We start from the raw sequence: 23,435 nt of genomic DNA, 5'->3' as shown, positions 1-23,435 counted from the left end.
TATTCAAATATCATTCAGTTCTTCAGAGATGAAATTGCTCCACAAATATCCAACAAACTTTCTTAATCTATTTAGATTAGTTAACTAACTCTTATATTAAGAAAAATTAGCTAACTAACTCTTATATTAATGATCGAAGATAGTATGATCTTGCGCCAACTTCTTGTTGGAAGACTGATAGTTAAATTACTCAACTAGATAACCATCCTTTTAAACAGTATCACGTGAAATCCTTTGTATTTTAAATAAACGGGGATGGCTTTTATAGAATGATAACACGTGGTTTGGAAATCTACACCTATGTAATTATCTACGCAAGCACTCTAGAAGGTAGGCAAAGGACTTAATCGTGCTGTATATTTTATTATAAAGCATAACCCTGCATATAATAGCCTTGTCAAATACTACCTTTGCTCTGATTTTTAATATAAAACTTAGTTAACTCAATTGGCCCATTGTCATGCACTTGAAATCTACCACCTCTGAATCTATTCACTAGCCCAAGAACACAAATTGGTATTTATACCCTTCTACTTTCACTCTCCTACCAATGCGGGATTTGTTCATTTTGGCGCACACACCCATACACTCTAACTCCAACAGTTATTTGAAGGCGAAGGAGGACATTTTGGTCTGAAAAAAAAATCTAATTTCAAGATTAAATTTCCAATACCACCTCTTCCCATAGTATTTTTTAATTCCAAGTAATAAACAATTCCAAATACTACCTTCAGTTTTTAATATAGATCGAGCTGGATAATTTGAAAAGATTAGGAAAGTTGAATAAACTATTTTAAAATATTATATTTATCATTTTCTTCAAACTAACTTGTCTCGCTTATAAATTGACATATAATTTCATAATAGGCATATTAGTTTTCTTAATTTTCTTAAATTAGTGGCCTGAATGTTATATTAAAGACTGAAAGTATCCCTAAATATTACTATTTCCTTAAGGCTTGTGTGAAATGGCTTACAACTTATAAACAATTTTTTAATCGTGATTTATGGAATACAAGACAAGTATATAAGAGGAATTTTCTCTTAACTTACGCGAAACGTGCTTATAAACACCTAAATATGTAGATCCAAATGATGCCTTCATTTTTTTTTTCCAAGTTCTTTTTAATTATTTTCACTGGATAAAGGAAATTAGTTAAAAGCCTGTTAAATATTGAATTTTTTTAAAAACTTTTCAAAATTTCCGTTTAACGATGATAATTGATATGTTAGTGGATTTTATCGCTAAGATGGTTATATATAGGTCAGTTATGAATTGAGCTTAATAGAACATATATCTAGATAATACTGACTATTACTGGACGAGTCTGAGAGCACAACAGTAAAAACAACTCACCGACACGGCCATGCTCATACATAGGAAACAAGAAGATCAACCAACCAAGAAACACACATACAGTTCATTCAAACACACAAATAATAATGAATGGAAGAATCTTCCAAGCATCCATATGAAAGAAAAGTACTCGGATATAGTTTATTTCATCGTTCTGCTATTTTATAAAAACTATGCCAATGGCTCTCGAACAATTTTAGTAAGGGATATGACCAAAGTAGGATACACCAATTTGGGCAGCAATTGGACAGTCTTCTTCTGAAACCTAAAGAAGAGTTCATCAATGATCCCTTCTCCAAAATGCGCCTTCAAAACAGGCTCATACACAGCTCTTAAGCCTTTGGCTACAAACTCTCCTCTCATTGTCATCCTTAAAACTTTCACAGCCTGCTTCATCTAGGCTTGATCCGTCCCAACTTGTTTTGATACTTTCTAATCTTTCTACAATGAAAGACCCTTCTTCCTTTATAATTCCTCTGACTTCATCAGCCTCGGCAAAATAAATCGGCATGTTGAAATGCTCGAAGTCCCCCTCTTCAATCAAATTCTGCACCTTTCAATCAAATTGTTATAACACATTTCTTCAAATAAAAAAGACTATACGTTGATTAAACTGATCATGAATAAATAAGAAATGAGTCAAATATAGTTCAAAAAGCATATGATGAGTTGGTAATGATTAAATTTAACTAATTACATTTAATAATTTGAGTTTACCTCTAAGACCATGTCATTGAGTATGATATGTTTTGAGAAGAATCATATCTACCAATGAAGCTAAGGAGCATACCACCGCCAGGCGCGCCAATTCCTGGGAACGTGATCTTAAGAATAGTGTGAAATTTTCTTTAAATTGTTTAGCGTATGATGGAGGACTAATGCTTGTTACATAAATATTCCCTTTATCAATATCTGCTATTTTTGCTTCCTCGCTCAACAAATCGGGAACCTGTTCCACAACATGCAATATATGGAATCCAACGTTACGAACGTATACATTTATATGTAAAAGAAAATAGAGAATTTGAGTTGGAAGATGATGAAGGTAGATGCTGATGATGATGACCTGAGAGAGCCAGTGGAGAGAGAAAGAGGAATGGAAGAAGTGGATGGAATTGGAGGGGAAGAGGATGCCATAGAATGTGCCAGGAGTTGCATTTATCAAACACGTTGTGTCTGGTTTCAGAGTGTGGTAGAACTCTGGGAGTGACTTGAAGATTGCATTGAAATCGTTCCCAAATAGATCGTTTAGGAAAAATTGGAATTGGGGAGGCTCAACAATCTCAGACTTGTTTCATTCACAATGTCAGTAATGTTAGATATCACCAAAAGGGTATTTGGTCCCGAAGAACACCCTAAATCTGCCACTTTCATACAAGTTGGAAGATTGGTGTGGAACATCTTGTCAATGCTTTCTTCAACTATTGGTTTCACTCTCATCATCACTTTTTTCTGCTCAAATACAATTAAAGTTAAATTTAAAAAGTTAAAATATAACTGAAATAACATCTAATTTACCATAATTTTTAAAAATAAGAACTACTTAATGATATATGAAAATACATAATTTCAATTAGAAAAAAAAACATATACTTATTTGACACCAACTAAGATAAATACAAGAAGGTATTTTATCTCAACTTATATAAAACTACTTATATGTGTTAGAACAAGTACAGGTGAAAACAAACCCCAGATAAATATGTTTGAATAGAATAGAACGTAACGTACAGGCATTGAAGAGTTGTTGGCGTAGCTTGTTTGTCCAACACCTCCATTCATACGAAGCACTTGCTCTAGGGGCAAGCCCATGGCTGTTGTTGACGATGGATGACTAATAACCTCCACTACTCTAAAATGTAGGAAACCTATTGTTATGTAATCATATGCTTTATAGAAATGCACAACCATATCTTTAAGAAAATCCGTTCCTTTCAGAATTGCCCAGCTCATTTTCATATAAAAATGAGCAATATCTTCAAATATCTAGCAGAGAAATGATTGTTGATTATTTTAGATAATTTTATGCCAAGTTCATGTTTTTAATTTCTATCGAGTACCGATAATCGAGCAACTGGTTGTCAATATTTCAGAGAGAATCCGTCAACAAATCTCCCTCGGAAGGAATAATATTATAACTTCATGAAATGTATATAGATGGTTTTTTTTAACACATAACAGCGTAATAGAGTAAACATGTGAGAAAAATTTTGTCTCAATTTACGTAAAACAAGTGATTATTAAATCTTTGCCAAAGAGTCCATAAATTAAATAATGTAACTGAAAATTAAGGGATCAGAATAATCCATAATTGAGCTAATTAAACGAAAATGTATTTACACAATCTCCTAAGCAAGTAGCACCTCGTTAGGCTGGTAAAAAATAAAATAAAAAATAAAAAAAAGCACCCTCGTTAGGCGTTAGCACTATTTGTTGGGGCTGCAATAATAATACTACCTCCGATCCTTAATATAAGACTCTATTTGATTTTTATTTTGACCCTAAATATAAGACTCTAATTCACTTTATCTTTTATATTTATCCAATTTTTTCTAAGATAGTCCTTTTAATAATTATAGTTCTAGTTAATACACTTGATTACTGATTAGTAAGAATATTTTAGGAAATACAACACCTATTTAGGACAAATAACTAACTTAATTTACTTCTTTAATCTCTTCAAATTAGTCAACTGACTTTTATAATTAGAACCGGAGGTAGTATTTAATAATATTGTTACGGCATTATCGTCACGTCGTGTGCTTATGCTATATGGGTCCGATCGACGCGTGCATGTGCAGCATCAATTCCTTCGGAAGTACAAGACTTGATGGTTTTTTTTTTTTCGCATTCAATTCATAATGCACGCATTTCTATGTCTGTCGCATCCCATTATTTTAATAGTTAACTTATTAAGTATGAACCAGATCTCTTTTTTTTTCACTTTTATTTTAAAGTTATTGATTTATGAATATAAAATTTTAAATAAAAATATATTAATTATGATTTTTTTGAAGAAAAAAATTAACTAAGAATTTCATGTCAGGGTCCATCAGAAAATATATGTGAAGATTTCATATTGGAATGAGTTTGGATGCTTCAAGCACATCTCATCCTGACTGTGTACATCAAATTGGATTATCTATGTTTAATTTATTTTTTAAAATAATTATTTTAATAAGTGTAAGTCGACAAAAAGAGCGAGTTTTTTACTAAAAAGATTAATGAAAAATTATCGAAGCCGCAGCAAAGACTTGCATATGATTTTTATCAATTTAAAAAAAGCTTATGACCGTGTATCGAGAGAAGGGCTTTAGAAAACTTTGGAAAAGAAATGCATGCATGTCACTTATATCAAAGTAATACAAGATATGTATGAAGGGGTCACAACCAGTGTTAGAACACCAAGTGATAAGACAAAAGACTTTCCTATAACGATTGGCCTATGTTTTGGATCATCTTTGAGCTCTTATCTGTTTAATCTATTCCTCAAGTTTCTAACTAAGCATGTTAAAGAAGAAATCCCTAAGTGCATACTTTTTGCTAATGACATGGTTCTCTTGGCTGAGTCAAAAAACTAGATTACTGCTAAATTTGAGACAAGGAGAAGAACTTTGGAGTTGAAGGGTTTTTGTTTGAGTATAAGTAGGACAAAATATTTGCATTGTATTTTTTTATAAAAGACAAGCTAGAACAGAATTGGAGGTTAGATTGAGAGATCAAGTCATTCCATGAGTGAAAAAATTTGGATATTTGGAATCAATTATACAAAAAATAGTAAAATTGATGGTGATATCAATTACAGTATTCAAGTTGGGTGGTTTAAATACATAAAAGTGACAAGAGTTATATGTGACCGGAAAGTACCTAATAAAGTCAAAGAAAAGTTTTATCACATTGCTATAAGACCAGTAATGCTATATGGTAGTGAGTGTTTGGTTTAAAAAGGACAACATGAACATAGTAGCGGCAGCTGAGATGAGAATATGGTAAGATGGATATGTGGTCATACAAAAAAATATAAGATTCGTAATTAACATATACACGAAAAAGCTAAAGTGGCTGCTATTGATGAAAAAATGGTAGAAAACTATTTGAGATGGTTTGATCACATGCAAAGAGGCCTTTCGATGTGTCAGTGAGAAGAGTTGATCAAACAGTATGAAATCCTCGAAAAAAAGTAGAAGAAGGCCAAGAAAACACTTAATAAAATCATTAAACGAGATCTTTTAATTAACAATATATACAAAGATTTGGTTTTAAATAGAATTCAATCACGTTGTACAATCCATATAACTGAAGCCATTTAGACATTTAGTAGGATAAGGCGTTGTTACGTTGTTGTTGTGCATAAAATTTAAAATAAATAATTTTTTATTTAAAATAATTAATTAAAATATTAAATTTGGACTATCTAGGTCAAATTTGGATAGCTTAAATTTGATAAGTTTAAGGTGATCATCATATTTGATCAGCACCCAAACTAGTTGCCTTTTTTTTGGGGCTTAAAAACTAGTTCTATGTTGGCCTTGGGCCTATATTTTAGGTTCGGGAAAATCTCTGGTGCCGCATGCAATGGTTTCTTGAATCGGAAAGATGGCTATGTTATTTTCAAAATATACAAGAAAAGTATTCCTCCGTTCCATATTAACCATTAAAGTTTTGTAATAACATATCACAACTGTACAATTAAAGGTTAGGTCAGAGTAAATTAAACTACAAACTATTTTGGGAAAAAATTGTGATATTTAAATAATCGATATCTTTATCAAGATCATTTTTCTAGGAGCCGTTGAAACATTGGAAATCTTGAATCATTGTCCTCTTATTATACCTAATAAGTATAATAATAACTAGCTTTACACCTGCATGAGCTTCTCTCATCAATATTGATAAATAGAAGAAACTGACAAATAATATTAAGAGAGAGTAAAAGAATGATATTATTGATACAGCATTAATGGAAAACGACTCTGTCGTATATTACGACAGAAGAACAAGACATCAGCCAAGAAGCATATATATAGTTCATTCAAAGTCATTGGCGCTCACTATTCAAGCAATTTTAGTAAGAGATATGACCAAAGTAGGATACACCAATTTGGGCAGCAATTGGACAACCTTATTCTGAAACCTCAGGAAGACTTCTTCAACAATTCCTTCTCCAAAATGTGCTTTCAAAAGAGGCTCAAACACAGCTCTTAAGTATCTTGCTACGAACTTCCCTCTCTCATTGTCATCCTTAAAACTCTCATAACCTTTGTCATCTAGGCTTGATCCGTCCCAACTTGTTTCAATACTCTCTAATCTTTCAACGCTGAAAGACCCTTCTTCCTTTATGATTTCCTTAACTTCATCAGCAGTAGCAACATAAACTGGCACATTGAAATGTTCTAACTTCGTCTCTTCAATCAAATTCTGCATCATTCATTTGTTATCTTATTACGGTTACTAAAATTTATACTGCACATATAGTTCATTAAAACATAACTAATCATATTTAATGATTTTGAGTTTACCTCTAAGACCATGTCATTAAGTATCATACGGAAGAGTCCTGCAGCAGTTATATTTTGAGAAGTATCATATCTGCCAATAAATGCAAGGAGCATACCACCGCCAGGCACCAATTCCCGGGAACGTGATCTCAAGAATAGTGTGAAATCTTCTTTAAATTGTTTAGCGTATGATGGAGGACTAGTGCTTGTCACATATATATTCCCTTTGTCATCATCTGATAGTTTTGCTTCCTTGCTCAACAAATCTGGAACCTGTTCCCCAACATGCAATAATATACGTAATCCAACGTTAGTATATATATGATTGGAAAAAGAAATAGAGAATATTCGTTGGGAGTTGAAGATATATAGATGACGATGACCTGAGAGAGCCAGTGAAGAGAGTAAGAGGAATGGAAGAAATGGATGGAATTGGAGGGGAAGAGGGTGCCATAGAAAGTTCCAGGCATTGCATTTATCAAACATGTTGTGTCTTGTTTCAGAGTGTAATAGAACTCTGGGAGTGACTGGAAGATTGAGTTAAAATCATTCCCAAATAGATCGTTCAGGAAAAACTGAAATGTGGGTGTTTCAATCTTCAATCGGCGACTTGTTTCATTGACGATATCAATAACGTTAGAAGCCACCAAAAATGCATTAGGACCAGAAGAACATCCCAAGTCTGCGACTTTCAAACAAGTTGAAGCATTAGTGCAGTACATCTTCTTGATGCTTTCTTCGAGTATGGGTCTCACTCTCATCAACACCTTTCTCTGCTCAAAAACAACATCTTTATCACTCAAAAAGATCGGATCTTTCACATTCTTAAAACTAAATGATAAATATAAAAACAAGACAGAATCAATATCCTCAAACAACCACACTTCTTTTAAAGTTAATATCTCCGAGCACAAGAGAGCGCACCTGAATTAGAGAGTTGTTGGCATAGCTTGTTTCTCCAACACCCCCATTCATATGAAGGACTCGTTCTACAGCCATAACTTTGGACGCCATTGATTTGATGGGTTAGCTCAAATCCACGCTTAATGTCGGCTAGCTACGTATTGCCATGCTTTATATAGAAATAATGCCCACCGAAGATGACGTCCAAACTTGGTATGATCGCTTCTGCTTAATTAATAAATATTAGCTATATATCATCATCCCTTTGATACCCTATCATCGCGTGGGCACGATTTCCAACAAATGTAAACTGATTCCCTAAAGTTTAATACTAGATTTTATATGAGCTAGATAAATTAGTTTGAGAAAAATGATATGTGTATATATGTGAAAGAAAATGTGAATTAATGTCTTATGTTTAAGACTAAAATAACTTAGTGTTTTGGTGCTCATTACTTAATTAATTGTCTAGGTTTATGCTTTTTAGTTTTTCAAAATAATTAGTTTAACGGGTATAGAATTTAAAATAAAAATAATTTTTTTACTATCAATTTTTTTAAAAATAATTTATTATTTAAAAATTATATGTTACAAATTTTATATCTGAATCGTTGAAACTATATTTGGATCATGTAGATCTTATCACGGGGATGTGCACTATAGTGCTTATTACTATCATGGGCGTTGAAATTAAACTAAATCAACTTTTATCAATAACTCTTATGTTTAAGAGGATAAAAGAATAATATCTGCAAAATCATCGTTTAAGGGATTTTGAGGCGATTTTTATCCTTTTCCGTACGCCAGATCCCATCGAAGGGGGATATGAAAGAGCGGTAATTACATGCAAAATGTTAAAGGAAAAATTGCAATCAAGTGCTAAATACAAAAAAATCTCTTAAAATCATTAAATTATTTTAAAGTCACAAGGGACGTCATTACAAAAAAATTTATTTGTTTAGTTATCAAATTGTCTGTATCTTTTTTTTAAAGTATACATTAACAACTAAAAGTGTAGTCGTTAACAACTTAAAATGTAAAAATTAACAATTATCGAAGTAGCTATTAACAACTCATGTATTATATTTTTATAATACGCTAAGAAAATATGTTGTCAATACCTGCTGTGATAGTTGTTAATCGTTACACTAAATTGTTAACGACTGCTCTTTTAGTTATCAATGCATACTTAAAAAAAAGGAAAATTTGATAATTAAATAAATAAATTCTTTTGCAGTGAGGTTTTTTAGAATTTCAGAATAATTTAATTATTTTAAGGAACCTTTTTATATTTAATTCTCTTGGGTGAGACTTTATTGTAATTTTCTCATTGTTAAATTTCACACTGTGATTTTGGAACAAAATAACCAGTATCGGAAGCAATTTTATTTTAGGAAATTAGATTAAAGTTTCTAAATGTGAGACTTTCTTTTTTCCTTCTATTTTATAAATAAATGTCATTATATTTTAAAAATTTTCCAACTTAAATTTCCCAAGATATAATTCCTTGGATATATTTTTACTACCCCGTACCAAAAGAGACCCTCTCTTTTTATGTTTTATCATTCTTTTCTTTTCTGCGTTATTATTCTTAACAAGAGGAAACAAATTTCTTAGTGCATTCACATTTGGTTGGCACAATGAAGGGGCTTGAAAAAATGATTTTATTCGTTAAAATGTTATCAAAATCATAATACTATAACTTATAATGATACAAGTGTGCGAGAACACTATAGATGCTGGATCAAAGGGAATGAAGAAGAAATTTGGCAGAGGATTTTGTAAAGGAAAATAAACATTTTTTTTAATTAAGGAAATTAAAGTAGCATTTGTTGTTTCACCGGAAAAAAAAAAAAAAAAAGTAGCATTTGTTGACTTCATGCTGTAGTAAAATACTCAGCCCCTAATCGCTGTTGATAGAACATACAAAAAATTTAAATCATGAATGTTTTGTACCTCTGTAAAACTTGGGTTCTATTCGATATTTACAAGGATATGCCCAAATTATTCAAACTAGCTTTGAATTACTTACTAACATGGGTTGAGTTTAACGGAAAAGATTAGTTCCTCACAACGTGGTAAACTAAGATTCGAATCTTCACTAAGAGAGGTACCAACATTTAATGCCTGACAGTGTCTCAAATAAAATTATCTCTAATAAGAGGATACCTATACTTTAACAAAAAAAATAATTTACTTAAATTTTAAAAATATTAAAATCAAAAGCAAAATACAAAAGTCCCAGGTTTGGCAGTGATCTTGTGATGCGAAAAAGAAGGATTAGGTAACAAATTAAATTAACAATGGTATAGCTGTGCCAAAGGAAAGATGAAATTGACAAATTAACAACGATGTTTATAAGAATAAGATAACAAATTATCAAAGATCTTCAAAGGAACATCCGATAAAATTGAAACGATACACAGAGAAGATTGGCACGCTGTCGCACAAAAATAATACACACAAATCGAGAAAGGAAAGATAGGTGTGCATGTGGTGTGGAAGCGTGAGCATTTATAAAAGTAGCAGTTCAGTAGCTGGACTCAGTCATGAGATTTGATTGTGTGGTGGGGAATAGAAGAACATGGCAAATATCAGAAATTCTTTTTTAAGATGTTAAAAATACTCTGCACATATATTGGGATTAATAATATTTTCTGTGGATAACAGGGACTAACATTTTTTGAAGTACGAAAAGTAAAAAGGCAGACATTTTCAACATATTTGCTCTATATATAACAACTTTCATGCATAGAGCAAATATATATTATACAGAAAAATAAAAATCATATTTTTTTAATGGTGTCGATTATGTATACTGTGAAAAATGAAGACAAATTGTTATTAGACACGTCATAAATAAGTAAGTAGTTGGATGGGTCACACTCATGAGATATATTCTTAGTGAAAAGAGTAGTGATGATAAATAGAAGAAAAGGCATAAAATATATGAGAATTGTTCTCTTATAGAAAATATTCTGTTCTTGGGAAGTGACATTTTATATATCCATTGAAAATGCCTGAATGAAAATGACTCAGAGATCTGTAAGTTATAGAAAGACAGAAAGCTTTTTTTTTTAATTTTTAAAAAAAATTATTTTTCTGGGTAGAAAAAAGACAGGAAGCTTAATTATTCACACAGTGGCAGACAATAATAGCTGCGAATTGGGGTTCCACCAATTGGGCAACTAAGTTCATAAATGACGTTATGCCTCTCAGTCCAGTCCCATGATATAGCAGTGAGAGAATATAATTATTCGGGAACTCTTTCTTCTTCTTATGCTCCACAATTTTTTTGGAGGGCCCAAATGGGAATTTTGGCATCAAAGGGGTGTTTGGGACTTTGGGTAACCCAGAATCAATTTTCAAAAGCATTTTTTCATAAATCGAGACAAGCCCATCCACATATTTACACTGTATACCGCAAAAACATTTTTAAAACCATGATTTTATTATTATCCAAACACCCTCAAATCACAGTACCAATTATAGGGAATGATATTCCCTCTCTCTCAAATTCTGCCCCCTTGCAGCTTGCTTAATCTTCATTAGATAGTGAGAGAGAGAGAGAGAGAGACGGGGTATGCTTTTGTCCTTACAAGTCTTTCTGCATTTTAAATAAGAGTGCTTAGACAGAAACCAAATTATAATTTTAAAAATCATTTTATAATATATGAAGTACATATGTAAGAATTTTATCTTGATTCGTATGAAAATACTTTTTAAAAATGCTTTTGCATTAAACCAGATACCCTATTAACTCAAATGTTCTACTTCATAGTTATAACCAAAAAAAAATAAATTGAAGGTTTTGGTGTCCTATTCAGAATGAAATGTCTTGGTGGTCTATCATACAGTAAGATATTTTATCAAATATTTTAAAATAATTAATAATTTTCACAAAATGTTTGTAAATAATGAATAAAAGATTTAGCCGACCTAATAAATAAATACGCAAATTTTTTATATAAGATTTTCTTTTGCCTGCACACCCTATATTTCGGACCTTTCTCTTTTAACTCAAGAACTTAGCAGAGCTTAGATTAATTTAGATCGAGGGATGTGGAACCCTTTATAATGGCACCTCTACCAATGAGGTTTAACAACGCTCTTACCCGTTTGGTTTAAAAGAGGAAGGTTCGAAATATAGGGTCTGCAAGCCAAAAAAGATGAAAATCTTGAGAATTAGTTGCAACAACGCTCTTACCCGTTGATCCCAACATTTAATAGTAAAAAGATGAAAATATTGAGAATTAATTAGTGTCAATGAAAATTAATCTTATACAGGAAATTAGAAAGATGAAGATAATGAGAATTAATTAACGCTGTAAGTGAAAAAATGCAATCAATTTTTAAAGATTGAATAATTTTGACTATAATTTTTTTTATGTGTAACGGTGGGAGTATTTTTGTGTTTCATGCAAATGGTCCAAACTTTGACTAGAATTACTTATGCCTTATCCCAACAAAACTTATACCATCTATCGATTCAATTCATTCTCCATAATTCACAGCCCACACATCAAATAATCAATTTTTTAGCCTGCCAAGTATATTCACTTGTGAATTGGATTGAGATTTTTTTACGAGCAATAACCACATACTATCCAACTAGTTTAAAGTCCAACAAGTATTGCTGAGTTTGAAATGAAAGCTATATAAAAACAATTAATAATTATAAAAACAAAATATATGTATGTAGGTATGTATATAAAAATTCTTTTTCTTGTAAAAAACATATAAATTCTTTTTAATGATTATAAATTCTCGAATACGTGTGGAAAAAAAAGAAATGAACAATCCTTACATTTATACTAACTTTTGTAAGTAATGTAAGAACTATTTTGATATTTAATTTGATTATAAATATAAGACATCGATTCATTTTGTCTCTTATACTACTTCTGATCCTTAATATAAGAGTTAGTTTGACTTTCATTTTGATTCTAAATATAAAAATCTAATCCACTTTGTTTTTCACATTTATTCATTCTTGTAAGTAATCCTTGTAGTAGTTGTACATATTAAATATTTCATCAAATATTAAACCTAATACACTTGATTAGCAAGGGTATTTTAGAAAAGACAATACCTGTATATTATAAATAACTAACTTAAAAAACTTTCTTAATCTACTCAAATTAGTCAATTAGCTCTTTTATTAAGGGCCGGGGATAGTATTTATCTATTTTTTTCACAAGGTAACAATTAACATTAATCTTTGTAGTAGTTACACATGTTAACGGTTTTATCAAATAATAGTTATAGTTAATGCATATAATTAACATAGGTATTTTACAGAAGACAACACTTATTTATTACAAATAACTAATTTAACTAATTTTTTAAATATTTTTTTAGGTACGAAAAACTTTCATGCATAGAGCAAATATATATTAGGAAAAATCCTAATTAAATATGCTTGAAATATTAAAACACAAATTAAGGCTTGCACTTCTAACAAACTACTAGTTAGGCCAAAAGGCCTTATTAGAAATTTTTGAATGTTGTTAAAAAACTAAAATGCCTTTTTATAACTTAAAATAATATTATTTTGAAGACAAAAATTAAATCATAAAAACTTGTATAGTATTTATTTTAAAAAATATTTTACATAAGAAAATTTGGAAATACTAAGAACAAAAAATTGACAATGCATGATATAATATTTTATCCTAATTCTAATATACTGATAAGAAATTTATGGGAATATGGACTCTCTTTTTTTGGTGATGGGAATAGGGACCCTTTTAATTACTTGATTCCAACGCCATTAAATTAATAATTTTTCAAAGGAAATCTTTTTCTTATAGTTAAAAAATCAGAATCTCAATGTATTTGTAGATTTCAACATCAAATTTATTATTTTTTCCTTAAGTGCTTTACTATATCTGCCATATAGAAGTTCTCATCTTGTTATATTTTATAATCTTATTACTAAAATTCATACATAATTAATATGACATTGTATTAGAAATCTAAATAATTTTCCCAATGTTTGATGAGACAGATGGAGTAATATAAACTGTTTAATATAAATTTATACAAAAAAATCATAGAATACGTGAAGCCGATGGATCATTTGGCAATATTTAAAAAAAACGAAGCTAGGTCATGAATTGATTAGAGCAATTACCAATTTGTTAACTTAAAGGAGCATTTTAGTCTTTTAACAACATTAAAAAATTCCTAATAAGGTCCTTTGAACTAATTAGGGATTTGTTAAAAGTGCAAACATTAATTTAAATTTTGATATTTCAACGTGATTTAATTGGGATTCTCCCTATTATTATATAGAAAAATAAAAATCATATCTTTGTTAATAGTGTCAATTATGTATACTGTGCAAAATGAAGCATCAACGTCACATATATTCCTATCCATAGAAGTGAACTTATTAGACACATCATAAATAAGCAGTTGGATGGGTCACATTCATGAGATATATTCTGAATGAAAAGATTAGTGATGATCAATAGAAGGCATAAAATATCTGAGAATTGTTCTCTTATAGTAAATATTCTGTTCTTGGGAAGTGACATTTTATATATCTATTGAAACTGCCTGAATGAAACTGACTGAGAGATCTGTAAGTTATAGAAAGACAGAAAAGCTTTTTTTTAAGGGAAAATCACAAAAAAGGATTGTTGAAATAAAAAAGAAGAAGGGAGAATTGCAATTGTATCCTACCTAAGGGAATTAAATATAAAAAGGTCCATTGAAATCATAAATTATTCTGAAGTCCAAAGAGACATTTTTGCAATAAATTTTATGTGTTTAATTACCGAATTATCCTTTTTTTTTTTAGTTTGCATTGACAACTGAAAAAGCAGTGATTGGTAACTTAGAGTGCAAGGATTGACAACTATCGCGGCTTGTTTGATAACACATTTTCTCAGCATATCACACTCTAAATTGTCAAATTAGTCACGATAGTTGTCAATCTTTGCACCTTAAGTTGCAACCACTGCTCTTTTAGTTGTCAATGCAAACTTTTTTAAAAAAAAGAAGGGTAATTTGGTCATTAAACAAATAAAATTTATTACAAAAAAGTCTCTTGGGACTTCGGAATAATTTTATGATTTCAAGGGACCTTTTTGTATTTAATTCCATTGGGTGGAACCTAATTGTAATTTTTCTAATAAAAAATTGCAAACAGGACCTATTTATAAAAATTATTGTCAAAACTTATATTATTCTTGTTAAAACCTATACTAATATTGTCATGGGTTCCAATTTACAATTTTTTTATTCCGACAGTCCCTTCTTAAATTTAAAAAAAAAGTTTTCTCGGTAGCAAAAAGACAGGAAGCTTAATTATTCACACAGTGGCAGACAATAATAGTTGTCAATTGAGGTTCCACCAGTTGGGCAGCTAATTTCACAAATGACGTTATGCCTCTCAGTCCAGTCCCATGACATAGCAGCGCGAGAATATAATTATTCGGGAACTCTTTCTTCTTCCTGGGCTCCACAATTTTTTGAAGGGCACAAATGAGAATTGGGGCATCAAATCACAGTGCCAATTAATTATTATAGAAGGATGTGTTTAAATTAACGGTGACAAAACTGAATTTTATAAAAATTAGTTAGAATAAAAATCAGTTAGCATAATATATTTATGTTTGGATTAGTTTTCAAAAAATTATCTTGAAAAGTTGAAACTTTTTGGATGGATAACAAAAAAATAAGTTTAAATGTAAAATGACTGAAAATATCATAAGTTTTTATATAAGATTCAGTTAACTAATTTGTGAAGATTCAAAAAGTTAAATAAATTATTATAAAGTACTTATATTTATCATTTTTCTTTAAATTAATTTGTTTGACTTATAAATTAATATGTAATGTAATAATATACATAAGTATTTTAGAGAGATTATGGAACATATAATATGATTAAGTTATTTGTTTAGCTTTTTTAATCTGTTCAAATTAATCTATTAGGGTCTTACATTAAGGAGTGAATGTAATATACCATATGTATACATTTTGATAAATTTGAAAAAAATAATAAATTAAAATTAATTAAATTTTATTAGTTAATTTTTTTATTAGGTCAAGATTAAGACCCACTTAAATACTTTTATTTTTCTTCTCATCTTCATTTTATCTTCTCTCTCCACGTTGGTAATGGGCAAAAGCTGAAAAATTGACTTGTGTTGCAACGAGCTTTTTATTCAGAAGTTAGATGGGAAAAAAGTTGATTCAAATAACACTCCATTTCTAACCACACCATCAGCCAGCATTTTGCAGTTTCCAATGCACTTTTTTATGTTTAAACGGTGATCCAAACACGGTCGAAGAATGCTATTCCCTTCCCCTGAAATGCTGTCCCCTAAGAGCTTGCTTTTTCTTCACGACATTTTTTTTGAATTATAGTAGTTCAGTTAAAGCAAATTAAAAAAAATAAAAATGATTTTATGATATAGTATGTGAGAAATTTTTTTTATTTATATGAAAATACTTTTAGAAAATATTTTTAAATTAAACTAAACACCTTGTCTACATGCCCTGTTCATCAAATTTATCGGTAAGGCATGCTCATCCCCATCTGGGGATGAGGACCATGCTCTTTTTTTTTTTTTTTAATCTAAGTTTCATCATCTGAAAAAGTTTTTTAACCAGCACCTAGTATCTTAAATTGATTAATATTTTGTGCATTCAGTATTTCAAAATTTATTTTAGTAACATCTAGTATTTTAAATTAATTAATTTTTAATATATCTAATATTCTAAAATATTTTTTATAACATATAGGATACTGGGTGCTATTGAAAAATATTATAAAATAATAAATGATTTAAAAAATTATTTTAGAAAACTGAGTACAATGAAAAAAAAATATTTCAAGGTATTATATGCACTAAAAAGTAATTAATTTTGAATATTGGGTGCTGTTAGAAAAATATTTTAAAGTACTAAAAGCATAAAAAAAATTTTCAGAAAATTTGAGTTACTGAAAAAAATTATTTCAGGGTATTATATTCACTAAAGATTAATTAATTTAGGATATTTGGTACTACTTAAAAAAACTTCAGAATAATGGATGTATAAAAAAATTAGTTTAAGATACTAAATGCCACTCAAAAAAATTTCAAAGTAATAAATAAACTAAAAACTAATTAATTTAAGATCTTGACTACTACTTAAAAAACTTAGAGTCTTCGATCAACTTAACCCAAATAAAACATTAATAAAAAAAAAAAAAAAGGTAAATGGCTCATCCCCAAACGCCGTTTGGGGAAGAGCATTCCTCATTCCCAAACGAAAATTGTGAATAGGATTAAGATTTTTTTTCAAGTAATAGCCATATACTATCCAACTAGTTTCAAGTCTAATAAGTATTGCTGAGTTTGAAATGAGAGCTATATAAAAACAATTTATATCGTAAAAAGAAGAGAGAATTACAATCACGTCTAAGTAAGAAAAATAATTATTAAAAAATCTTAATAATAACTTAATCAAGTTATAATGACAAGTTTCAGAGTAAAAACTGATAACCTGTTGAATTTATTTGTAATTGTTTTCTTTTATTGAGATCTTATTATAATTTTCTTGTAAAAAATACATAAATTCTTTTTAATAATTATAAATTCTCCGAATACAGGAAAAAAGAAATGCACGGTCCTTACGTTCAAACAATTTTGGACGAAAAAAAAGGAAAAGAAACTTACATTCATACAGTCATTTCTTTTTTTCTTTTTTTCACCAGCATTCATACAGTCTTTTCCACACCTATTTACACAGATAATATAATATGACTTGGATGAAACTTAAAAAAAAAAAAAAGAAACAATAAAAAAAAGCTGTAATTACAGCTAGAAATAAGTAAATTTACATGCTAACGGTAACCGTGTATTGAAAATTCAAATTATAGAGTTCTCTTCTTCCCTTCGCAATTTCTGTTGCCGAGCAATGAATTCTTCAACAGCTCGGCGAAATTCCTCGTTGCTCATGCCATCCTCTTCGTTTGAAATTGTGATTTTCTCTGTCTCTGATCTTCTTAGCACACTCCCAGGTTTCTCTCTCTCGAATTCCATTGATTTCTGTGTCTCACACCTTCTGTAATCCAAACCCTTCCTATCCCTTGTCCTTATATTCTCTTTCTTTAACCACTTGATCTTTCCTTCGTCGAATATCTCCTTTTTCATGCCTTCTGGGTGATTTTTATTTGCTTCGTTAATAACTGTTTTCTGATCCTTTGTGGGATCCTCGGCTATTGTACTATCATTTTCTGGGTGTTTCTGATTTCCTTCATCCTCTGTTCTTATGCTGTGTTTTTCTGGGAAGTTGTTCTGTTCTTCTTTGATTTTCTGATTCTTTGTGATGTTTTGGATGAACTGTTGGTAAAGATCACTCTCTAAACTCTTGGATTTAGAACCACGAGCTGTGAATTGGCCTGACTGAGCAAAGAGTGTGATGATGATGATGTTTCCGATCACGAATACAAACCGGGGACTGACCATGAAGACCGAGAAGCCACGAAAGTAGTCGCCGGAGTTCTTGACTGCAACCGGAACCTGGAAGGAAATCCTTGAGAGTAAGATCAGAAAAACACAAACCTCAACAAGACGAAACAAGTTGGCAATCCTTCGGAACTTTTGTTGTTTCATGATTGCATTAGCTTTTCCGGCTTTGAGATTTGCAAGATTGAAAGAATCCATTTTTGGGTTTTGCAGAGTCTGGGAGAGAATACCGAAATATTTGGTTAACAGAGACAGTAAATGAGGGTGTTATTCAAAAGGGTCAATGAGAAAATCCATAGATCTCAAAGCAGATAAGTGCTAAACTGAAAAAATTGGGAGAGAAAAAAGCATGGAATAGAGGAAGGGAAGAAGGGGAAGGCTCAAAGGAGCTCTCAGAGCCAAATGGAGGGAGCAGAGTAAAGCTTTATAGAGACTCCCCAATGAGGAGGAAGATTTTTTCTTCTTCTTTTTTCTTTTCTTTTCTTCTTTTTCTTTCTTTTATTTTTCAATATCAGTGATAGATAAATGTGGTTGAATCTGAACTATATGTGTGTGAAATTCTTCCAATTTTTATACACAAAGCTCCAAGTACCAAATTATTTGGATCTATTAATAATTTATTTTAGGGAACCATAGTTTTAATCCCTAATTTATTTTGCTGGTAAAAAAAATCCCTAATTTATTTAATTATCATCAATCTAATCCCCAACTCAGAAGAATTTGTTAATGAGTTATTAGGATGAAAATTACAGATGCCAAATTATTTCAAGTAAAAAAAATTGTAAAGATTGATTTGTTCTGAATTAAAAAGACAAGGGTAAAAATTATAGTTTTCCTATATCTTAGTGTAAACTTGATGTATCTAAAGGCATAATTTTGGTACAAAATCAAATTAAATCAACTATATCAAATTTCTTTCTTTCTTTTTTTTTTAAGGTGCATTGCATGTTTGGTGGGAAGAAGAGGTATTATCGTGGGAATTGTATGCTAAGCTGTTCATCATATATATATATATATATATATGTATATGTATGTATATGTATACATGTATATTCATAATTATATAAGAATTGGAATCTGAAACTTTTACTTTTATATTGTTCATAATATTCCAATATCTACTTTGGTTATCCTTTTTCCTTGTCACATGTCCATCAGCATTTTTCTCTTTTTGACATTGTGTTTCACTTCACCAATTTAATTGTATTAAGATTATCAGCACATATTCATAATTTTTTTTATTCCTATTAAGTCATCATCTTATGCTCACATTATTAAATTCCAACTTTAACTATGTCACTTTGATAAAGTTAAGTTGCATTGTTTAAGTTTTGTCTTCCACTTCCTTCGTATTTTTGTTAGTTACAGAAAGTCTTCCCTAAACCAAATGTGAACGTAATTACCACCTTTTTGGATGTAATAATTTATTATTTGCTGTTTATTCTTCTAGATTGTTGTGCCACGATTCCTTTCCGTTTAAATAGTTCGAATTCGAATTTGGTTAAGGTCACTAGTTTAACCATATTGAGTAAAAATGTAACTCATATTTCATAAAAATACAGGTCCAAAACCTCCTGCTATATGTAATAAATTGATAGAATAACCTCATTTTAATTTATATGCACTTTTTATACTTTCATGTATTTTTCACATATTTTATGAGGCCTTGAATAAATTTTTTCATTTACTAATTTTTTATGAATATTAAATATTAAATAAATTAATAAATATAAGTTTTCAAAATAAGCAATCTTTTTGAGCCATAACTCATCATTTGTTATATTTTTTTTTTATAAAGAGTTCAAATTCACAGCTTCATATTTAAAAAATATTTTAAATGAGATTTTCATATCATTTGAATTATAAAGCCCTCACTAATATGCGAGTTGTTATAACACATGAACAATAATGCTCCAAGTTATTATTTGCTTGCTCGATGAGAAAATGTGAAGCGCACTGATTCGCCTCTCCTCCTTCATTTGTGTTTTACTTTTTCCCTTTCTTTTTGTTTCTTTCTTCCTAGTTTCTTAATTACTAAACATATATTCCAAAAGGCCAACGGGTGGGTTCACTTTTGTAAATGGTGAGTGAGTTACTGTTCTACTTCCAAAATACCCTCACCAACTAGGCAGAACCATATAGTAGTATATAATAACTTCTGGCTTCGAATTTTTCAGGGTTAATATGATTTTAATCCCTCAAATTTGTACTTATTTTGGTTATGATTCTCATATTTCAAATAATAAGTTTTAGTTCTTTAAGGGGCAAAATAGTCCAAATTTTTATTGGATTATATGAACCAATATTTTGAATAAAAAGAAATTTGAGGAACTAAAATCAAAATAATAACAAATTTGAAAGATCAAAAATTGTATTAACCATATTTTTTAAATATATTTTTTAATTGAAAGTTGCCCCCTCTCTCTCTCTACACATTTTTTTGGATTAAAATATAGGTATCCTTCTATTGGATGTAATCCTATTCAAGGCACTATCAGGTATTAAATGTGAACATCTCTTCTAGTGGAGATTCTAATCTTGATTCGCCATGTTATAAAGGACTAACCCTTTCTCTTGGACCCAGCGCTGTTGTTGTTTTTTTTTTTTTTGCATTTTTTAATTCCCAGATTTCTATTATACATTTTTGGGATTTTTTGGGGCTACTTGGGGCCCATTCCTTCTTTATTGCAAGTGGCTTTGTCTTCTTTTTCAAATGGGATTCTAAGAGGGTCAAAGCCCAAGTGGCCCATACTTGAGTTTGCCCTTCGGGAATCGGAACGATGGTATCCAAAGCCAACCCAAGAAGAGAAATTTTGCAATAAAACATAATGGGCTTTTTTTAACGCAACCCAATGGGCTTCTCACTTACCTGGAAAAATTTGCAAATGGAAACGACGTCGTAGCGGTTCACTACGCATCGTCCCGGTATAAAATAAAAACCCTAGGTCACAGTCGCTTCGCCTCCATTTGCTTCTGCTTGTGCTTCTGCCGAATCGGAGATCGTAGTCTGAGAACTGATCCAATGGTGTGAATCGACTACTCTCTTGAGATGTCTATTAGCTTTTTCTCTCCTATGTGTGACTCTCTGTTAATATCATGATTCTGTGGTTCTTCCGCTGTCTCTGATGGTTTTCTTCGTTATTGTTTCCAGGCTCCCAAGAAGGACAAGGGTCCTGCTCCTTCCTCGAAACCTGCCAAGTCTGGCGGTGGCAAGCAGAAGAAGAAGGTTCTCAAATTTTATTGTTAATTTTAATTTCTTTTATTCCGAATAATCTTCTTACAAGGGCAGTTTTCAATCCGGGTAGTGGGGTGCGTCTAGCTTTGTCTTCGTCATCTTTAATCAGTATTAGAGTTTAGTTTTCTGTTGATTAGAGTTATATGTCAGATGGTTATGCGATACTAGTTGAATTTTGTGTTTATCAGAAGTGGAGCAAGGGAAAGCAGAAGGAGAAGGTAAATAACATGGTGCTCTTCGATCAGGGCACCTATGACAAGCTCTTGTCTGAGGCACCAAAATACAAGCTCATCACACCTTCCATTCTCTCTGATCGTTTGAGGGTACCTCTTATTGCTTCACCTCTTTTTTAATTACATTTTTAATTACATGCTCCATTTTTCATTCTGATGGTTATTGGTGTTATTTGAGACGCAATCCATTCTCACGCGGTTTAGCTCGTCTTATAAGATTGCGTTGACGGTCTATTGATGTCGGCTGCTGCACATCTTCAATAATTCTGCAGATTTCGTCGAATTGTGCTTGATTTGATTAATTATTGCTTGTGGAATTTTTCTATGTATATTTCTCTCTTAACTTACCAATAAGATTTAGTTTTATGAGGTTGGATCAGCTAATCATTTAAAAACCACGGTCATTCTAACTTTCTGATAATGGCAAGTGCTCCCCCCCCCCGGGGGGGGTGTAGGAGTAAAGGAGCTGTTTTGATGTTGAGGATGAAATGGACAACGTTAGGCTGAAGGGTTAGTATTTGAGAATACTCTGACCAGGTTGCTTGACACACAGATTGATCTCGTGGACTCAGTTGTAGCATACTATGCATTGTAGATTTTAGAGACCGCTTATATGTTTTCTTTTTCCCCCCGACGTAGGGTTTGTGTGATTAGTAATGTAGAATTTCTTTCTTATCTGCGTGTCTATGCTCTTCTACTTTGGTTTGCATTTTACATTCTTAAAAGTTGTTTTGGGTAAGCTCTGAAACTTGAAATGTGCTCTTGCTTCTTACTTCATTGATTATGTTTCGAACATTCGTGCGGTCTTTTGTTTATTAATTGCCATTGTTCATTTGCGGGGACTTTCTCCTTTTCATGCTCCAAGACAAGCTGTGATTGCTACAACAAACGCTATTGTCTTTGTTTTGCAAAGCAAATAAAATCCTTCGCTTCCTATAACCATGCACGTATGGAAAATGCTTGTAAGCAGAAGCCCAGGAACCATGGGAAAGCCAAGTGATTACATGACGTATAATCTGCATCTTATTATTGCTTCCTGTGATGAATGATTAGCCAGTGATGACTACTAGTGATATAATATTTGAGCCATCCCTCATTTTTTGCACGAATATTTCAGATCAATGGATCACTAGCAAGGAAGGCCATTAGAGAATTGATGGCTAGAGGCTCAATCAGGATGGTATCTGCACACGCAAGTCAGCAGATCTACACTAGGGCTACAAACACTTAAATGCTTTTGGTCATAGGATATGTAGTGCTGGCGGTTTTGGCTGTATTTTTGTTCCTTTTTTCCCCTGGTTAATGACACTTGCTCTTGCTATATTGCATCTCAGGACTATTGTCGGCTGTTTAAATTTATGCCTTAATGATAAGGTTTTATTTCTCCTTGCTAACGATATTTGATTGATGACTGTACCATCATAGTATCATCATCCACTCGATTCTATTTCGCAATTTTTGTTCGCTCCCCAATATTATGGGCCTGTTTTTTTTTTTTTCCTTTGTTCTTAGAACAATTTTATAAAATTGTTTCTTTCTTAGAACAAGTTTTGGACAAAAGAATTTGTTTGGACAATAATTTTAAAGAATCATGTTTGAAAAAAAAAACTCAGAAAATCATGTTGGCACGTAATAGTTGTCCCTAATAGTAATAGGTGGTGGATAGTAGGGAAGAAGGAAAAAGAAAAAATTTTTTAAAACAAAACCAAGAAGAGATGTACACTGATTTTGATTTTTAAG

At 31.0% G+C, this 23,435-nt stretch overlaps 3 protein-coding genes across 3 annotated transcripts; 1 reads left to right on the top strand and 2 right to left on the bottom strand.

Annotated features, from left to right (window-relative positions):
• Nucleotides 1-6,412: 6,412 nt before the first annotated feature.
• Nucleotides 6,413-7,869, bottom strand: LOC114725556 (3,7-dimethylxanthine N-methyltransferase-like). Its single transcript, XM_028912084.1, has 4 exons — nt 7,780-7,869; nt 7,239-7,628; nt 6,877-7,128; nt 6,413-6,775 (listed from the first exon to the last, which is right to left on the bottom strand). The coding sequence occupies exons 1-4, from the start codon at nt 7,867-7,869 to the stop codon at nt 6,413-6,415; spliced, it is 1,095 nt and encodes a 364-aa protein (XP_028767917.1).
• Nucleotides 7,870-17,403: 9,534 nt separating this feature from the next.
• LOC114725572 (uncharacterized) lies at nt 17,404-18,618 on the bottom strand. The gene has a single exon (XM_028912101.1). The coding sequence runs from the start codon at nt 18,423-18,425 to the stop codon at nt 17,628-17,630; it is 798 nt and encodes a 265-aa protein (XP_028767934.1). The 5' UTR covers nt 18,426-18,618; the 3' UTR covers nt 17,404-17,627.
• Nucleotides 18,619-21,183: 2,565 nt separating this feature from the next.
• LOC114725566 (40S ribosomal protein S25-2) lies at nt 21,184-23,050 on the top strand. The gene is made up of 4 exons (XM_028912092.1): nt 21,184-21,252; nt 21,379-21,453; nt 21,651-21,785; nt 22,813-23,050. Exons 1-4 carry the CDS (start codon nt 21,250-21,252, stop codon nt 22,924-22,926), a joined length of 327 nt encoding a protein of 108 aa, XP_028767925.1. The 5' UTR covers nt 21,184-21,249; the 3' UTR covers nt 22,927-23,050.
• Nucleotides 23,051-23,435: the final 385 nt, after the last annotated feature.

Source organism: Neltuma alba, unplaced genomic scaffold, assembly GCF_004799145.2.
Source record: "Neltuma alba isolate B1F8T4 unplaced genomic scaffold, ASM479914v2 tig00012255_pilon, whole genome shotgun sequence".
In the NCBI taxonomy this organism is placed as follows: domain Eukaryota; kingdom Viridiplantae; phylum Streptophyta; class Magnoliopsida; order Fabales; family Fabaceae; genus Neltuma; species Neltuma alba.
This window is presented reverse-complemented; position numbering and strand designations above follow the sequence as displayed.